This window comes from Cyprinodon variegatus, unplaced genomic scaffold (genome assembly GCF_000732505.1).
Source record: "Cyprinodon variegatus isolate N-32 unplaced genomic scaffold, C_variegatus-1.0 Scaffold230, whole genome shotgun sequence".
NCBI lineage: Eukaryota > Metazoa > Chordata > Actinopteri > Cyprinodontiformes > Cyprinodontidae > Cyprinodon > Cyprinodon variegatus.
Genome location: NW_015150683.1, coordinates 840,724 through 846,996, shown reverse-complemented (window position 1 = coordinate 846,996; position 6,273 = coordinate 840,724). Strand labels below are relative to the sequence as shown.

The window sequence follows — 6,273 nt, the reverse complement described above, 5'->3', positions numbered from 1 at the left end:
AAAATAAATGTGATCGACCACACGAATGCATGAAAACGCTGCAAAATGTATGCCAGGCCTGTAAGTGGCGCTGTGGTGCCAAAGCAAAAATAGGCGAAAACAGGCAATGAAATGTTGGGCATGCACAGTAATATTTATACAACAACCAAACCGGAAAACTGGAAAATGGCCCTGCGGGTCCATTTTCGTGGTTCAGTCAAATTGAAGTGATGAATTATGTTGTCTATATTGCTCTGTTCTTCCTGGAGACATTCCAGAAGAAGAAGAATCTGTTGTAAGCCCGACAGCAGGGTGAGTAGTATGAGCAGCAACCATTCAACACAGTACGGCGCCATTGTTGTTTTGATACTGTGTCGCGCATGCGTGTTTAGAGGCGACGCTATGACGCATGCGTGTAAAAAAAAAAATGCGGTTAGAGCTTAAAGATGGAAACGCGAAAACGCCGTTTCAAAATCTTCCCACTCTGAAGGCTTAATAAAAAAAAGATCGTTTACAGACCCCGAGACGCCGGTTTCGTATGGATTAGAGGCTGGTTTGGTGAAAAATTTGTGGGTTTAGGCCAGGGTTTGACTTCGTGTGGACGGGGCCTAAATCAAAACAACTTGAGTTCATCAGGGCTATTCTCCGTTAGGTTAATATATATTTCACTGGCCAGATGTATCTTCTCAAAACAGCAGCCCTCCCCTTCATGCCATGAACGAGGCCGTATAACTTAGTCTTATCTCTCATGACCTTCATTTGGAGCCTGTGGGGCTAAGAAAAAACATACCTCAACATTTTTTACTCCACACCAATCAGATCAACAGACTTGTTGTCAGACTTTAAATGTCTAAAAAAATGGAATACATGTTCATTTGCAAGAAGAAAAGCCTGCAAAAGCCCTTTGGAGAGGATCACAACTCAACAAATCAGATGATAACCTTTAAGCATCTCCAAAATAGCTCAATTTCTTCCAGATTGTGTCCCTATAGATTGGAGTAATTCATATCATTATTACCCATGAATGGCAGCTCAATTCCTGCCACACTCACACATTAATATTCTGATTGGTGGTTTATTATCTGTAACTGGAACTCTGCTCGGCAAACCATCCCACATTCCTTGTCCCTGATTGGCTGCATTGTGTGGCTGAGCTTACCGTTGCTGGCACGCTGGTGCTTTATTGTTAGCATTTCCACTCCCGAGAGCCTGGCTTTCCTCATGGCGGAGGTGGCACGCGGACAACCCGACAGACTGCAGGCAGCAACCACAAGCAAGCTTTCCGTCAGTATATTGGTTTAGGGCTTCCATATTGCTGTTACAGACTGCCTGTGGTTTATTTGGCATGAGCTTAAACAGACATTCTTTACTGGTGTCAGACTAGGAAAACCAGTAGGTTGTTAAACAGAAGAGTTTTGTTCATAGGTTAAAAAAGAAAAAAACAAAACAAAAAAAACATCAGACATCAATATATTTTTTTTAAAATAATGCTAGCTGTTTTATTCTCTGGACAAGTATTTGTTAGTGATTGTCTTACAGTAGGTCCCATCAGATTATGTAGATTTTACTTCTGTGCAAAGTTGCATTTTTTATTAAGTTATTGATATTTGAGCCAATATATATGTACTTTTTTTGTGAAAAGCTTGTTAGTTGAAAGTAGCATGATTTTCTGTAAAGTTTCTTGTTATTTGGATTGTGGACATTGGAAAACTCTTTGGACCAGCAGTCGTGGATTCTTCACCCTGGACTTAAGGCAACTGGAATTCTGTGTCTTTCTGAGACCATGGTATCAGAATCAAATAAAAATATTACTTTTATCTGAAATGAGGACCAGTGAGCAATAGGCCAGCTTCTGGATAAAGAGTTGCTTGATATGAGGAGCATAACATATTTCGTCCATGTGTTGGATTTGTCTGTGCATAACATTGACATTGCAAAAAAAATATGTTTATACCGTATTTATCAATATGAAGATTTTTGCACTGATTTGGCTCCTCAAATTTCCATCTGATGCAAACTCAAGTACTTCTACTTCCTTTTTTAAATGCAACATTTTCTAAGGAAGACTTCAAATGAATCAGGTAAACTTTTGTCATTTTAAAACACAATTTAAATCTTATTTATACAGAGAAAAAGCATCTTAAAACTGCACCTGAGATGATTACAGGAAGCTATGGTTCAGAAGTCCAGGGAAACAAAAAATCATAATGTTTCACATGTCTGTTAAATTACTAGGATGTTATTTGCAAACAAACAACAAATTCAAATTTTCCCATTCTCCAGCCTTTTCTTGTTTCCTTGAGCTCCTTTTCCGAACATATGGCTTTACGATCAACCGGAAGCATTTCCGTGCAGATATATCACGATATATTATGGCTGGCTATATAATGTAACTGCCGCAGTTTTTCTAACTATAAAACTAAAAACAAAAAAATTAAGCATTTTAAATGCCACGATACTCACATTTAATGAATTTGAATGCCAATAAAGGCCTTAATTAAAAAAACAATAATTTAATGACTTTTAATTATTTTTAATGACCTGTGGAAACCCTGATATTAATTACATGTAATAGACAGCAGGAAGTGCTCTTTCCATCCCTGGACTCACCTTCTGTGTGTCAGGAAGCTGCCGCTAACATGCCCCGAACCGTCGCAGCCTGGGGTTGGACAGGACATGCCCTCTGTCTTTCCAGACTTCCATGTAAACTGAATTCCATTCAGGTAGCCATCTTTTTGCCTCTTGGCTGCTATGGGGCATCCCGAAGCACTTCTGTGGGATGCGTATTTTCCCGTCACATGTCCCTGACCGTCACAGCCTGGGACCGGACACCTGGGAGGGGATGGAGGCAGACTGAGTAATCACCCATTTTATCGTGTAATAAAAAAAAGACCTTCTGTTCCAAACCACTGGCTCCTTAAAACAGCAGATATATGATCTGAAGTAAAAGGGCAAAAATTAAGTTTAGATGTTTTTAACTGGCAGGCTTATGCAGAATGATAGAAGCATCTAGTTTGTTCTAGACAGATAAAATAAAGCTTTGTCGACAAGTGTAAACTTCCTGGTCTGAATTTACCTTTGAGTTGATATAGTTTTAAGATTTACTGAAAAGGTGGAACATTTAACTTTACTTAAAGAGAAGTTTGTTAATATTAGCATGTTTGTTTTCATAAAGCCTCCAGACTTTAAGAATTTACCCAGTTATACATGACTTTCTACAGGGAAAGATTAACAGGCCTCTTTAGGTGAATCTTTACTGTAAGGAGGGATTATATCTCTACTATTAGCTCTTCTCAATCAATTTTTGGATCAATTAGTAATTTTAAATGTTTAAATAAATAAATACCAAGCTTTTCAATCCCCTTCCCATCTTTAATTATCATCTTCCCAATCAAAGACAATACTTTCAATTTTGTTCAGATCTTTAGATTCAGGATTTAAAGACTTGTGGTCAGAAGATTTATCCTGATTTAATCAGTTTATAGCTGTTACAGGTGTAACACCGAGGCTATTCAGACAACACCCAGTTACAGAACACCATACAGGTCTAATTGGTTATGAATCAAAAGTTTAAGCAAATCATCAAATCAACAACGTCATCTTGTTACCTAAAAGTTAAACACAGGATTTTACGGAAGCCGAGAGCGGTCGTTACCCTTCAATACTTTTTCCCGGCGGTTTTCCCGAGAAAACCAGTAATTTTCTCATTATGTTAAGATAACGAAAGCCGTTTTATTGTGATAACGAGATGATTGGTGTGTGTTATAACTGATTATATCCTTCAATACCACAACAACGGGCGAGGATTTATAAATGAGTCATGTCAGCCTATGTGTAATTCTATAAATAATCACGTGTTTAACTTATAGGTAACGAGACAACGTTGTTGGTTTGATGATTTGCTTTCATTTCTGATTTATAAGCAATTAGACCATAGCGCCGGGTGTTGTCTGTACAGCCTGTAGCTGTTACACTTGTAACAGGCATAAGATTCATTAACCCCCAAAATGAGTCCAGATCAAGAATTTTCATTAAAAAGCAGATTTGTTTCTACTGTATTCCATGCAATCCAATCATCCACCACAACCTAACAATGTGTGAAAAGAAAAAGGAAACAAAATAATTGATTATTTGTGCACATGTGGTATCGTGACTGCACAACTACAGGCACCGCAGGCATGGATGGACTGGGAATCCAGGAGTGTTGGCCAGCCTCATTGATTACTCATACAGGTTAATCATCTCGTTATCTCGAGAAATCAATAACTGTTTTCTCGAGATAACAATTAACGGTTTAACCGTGATAACGTGATATTAATGTCATTATCTCCAGAAGGCAAAGGGGAAAATAAAAGTCTAGTACGACCGCTCTTATCTTCTGTACATATTGTCCGTCCAGTTAGCACATTCATGGTTTAAAAGTTGTCACACATATCTAGACTAAAGTTGGGTTGAACTTGGTCTTAAAATACACATTTCTTGCCTAAATTTTCAGCTTAATGCGGCCTATACTGAATTCAGGCCTGAGATGAATGGATTTTGTATGTATTTCATATTTTAGTAAGTACCCTGATTGATGGTTTTAACTACAGAATGTATTCTACTCCCCATTTGCTTTTATTGCAATTGATTTTTCAGCTTTTTATCGCAGAAAACCTTTATAGTATTAGAAAATATATTTGCAGGAGTTGTTTGTTTCAGATTGTATTTGTTTTATTTTCAAATACTTATCTTTATATAAAAACTGCGCCATAAGAGGGGCTGGTATGACAGGCCTGAATTCAACAGAATGACAAGCTGGAGAATGAATAAAGTGTGTTGTTTGTGCTCTGCGCCACCTGAGAAATCAATGCAGCTGCAGGGCTGAGGCCACAGAAACCCATTGTGGGATTTAGGCAGAGTCAATCAATCTCTCTCTGCTTCTATCGCTACTTCTCCGCTCGCTCGTCTCTTTACCTACGTGAGAGGTCTGCAGGAGTTCACCTGAGACCGCAGAACAACCTCCATCTAAACTCTTCGCACTTCTGAAGTTCCTCCTACACCTTGATAGTAGAGCCAAAACTTTACACTCTTGGCACATTTGTCTTGTCTGAACTAATACTGATTTATTCCTGCTTACAGGGATGTGTGCGGTCGAACAGGAGGGTAAGCAGCGGCTGCACAAGATGTGGTGGAACTGATTAGGAAACACATAAAATCAGTTTTGAAGCAGGAAATGAAAAGTCATATGTCACAGGCAGTGAGCAGTGAGCAGAGTTGGTGGCAGGAGGAAGTTCTAGCCTCAGGGTTTTACGATCAGACAAAAGACTGATGATCTGTGCCTGTGCTCTACCTGATGGGCTCCTGGTCCTCCTTATTCTCTTTACTGTGGATGATCTTTATCCCACTTTTCCTGGCCCGCGGACACCCTGAAAGACTGCAGACAAATAACAGAGTTACATGGCTGAAATAGGTTTGCTGAGATGTATGTTGTGTCTCTGAGATGTACCTTCTGTGGGAAGCGTAGTTACCAGTGATATGTCCCGAACCATCACACCCTGGTGTCGGACACCTGGGGCACAAAACATATAAAGGGCTCAGGGCCTAACACACATATATGTGCTGACTTTTGTGTAAAACAAATCTTGTATAAATCCCTTGCAGATTTATGTTTAGATTTATTTTTAAATCTAGAACCTGTTTTGGAGTAGCCTGACCAGAACCAAGACTTGAAGATCGATAAGAAGAATCCAAGAGGGAGATAAAGATTAGGACAATGGCCCTGTGGCCCAGAGCATCACAGATCTTCTGTCAACAACGAGCATGTTTATTATTTACCAAATATTTTGTTTTTGTTTTTTTTCCCCATGCAAACCTAAAAATCCAAAATCTTAAATTTCAGTCTGTCTTTATACTGGGGATGGTATGAAAAATTTTGTATATTGGCATGGATAACAGATACAGTTATACATATGCCTGTTTATATATTTATGGAAGCTCAGTAACAGTTTTATTGCAGATTTTTTAAATGTAAGCAAAGGAAACTTTTTTTAAAATCTGCTTTATAATATTACTCAAGTTGTGTCGTAACAATTTAAATAACATGCAGTTTACCAAACCTTTCTAGCTATTAAGTTACTGCTCTGATTTTGGCAAGTTAAGAGCAGTAACAGTTTTTTTTTTTTGGTGAATATTTTTATGTAACATTATATCTTTATCACAGAGAAAGATTAAACATTACAAACAGAGAATAATAAAAAAAATATACACACACACACATATATATATATATATATATATATATATATATATATA

The 6,273-nt window shown here is 38.0% G+C and overlaps 1 protein-coding gene across 9 annotated transcripts in view; it reads right to left on the bottom strand.

Annotated features, from left to right (window-relative positions):
- myt1l (myelin transcription factor 1 like) overlaps nucleotides 1–6,273 on the bottom strand; it is a 161,732-nt gene that overhangs the window by 5,985 nt on the left and 149,474 nt on the right. For all 9 annotated transcript variants that reach the window (XM_015381279.1, XM_015381286.1, XM_015381278.1 and 6 more), the window contains 4 exons: nucleotides 5,468–5,530; nucleotides 5,312–5,395; nucleotides 2,590–2,811; nucleotides 1,139–1,233 (listed from right to left, as the gene is read on the bottom strand). In XM_015381279.1, coding sequence (XP_015236765.1) covers nucleotides 1,139–1,233; nucleotides 2,590–2,811; nucleotides 5,312–5,395; nucleotides 5,468–5,530 — 464 coding nt within the window. The remainder of the gene's footprint in view (nucleotides 1–1,138; nucleotides 1,234–2,589; nucleotides 2,812–5,311; nucleotides 5,396–5,467; nucleotides 5,531–6,273) is intronic.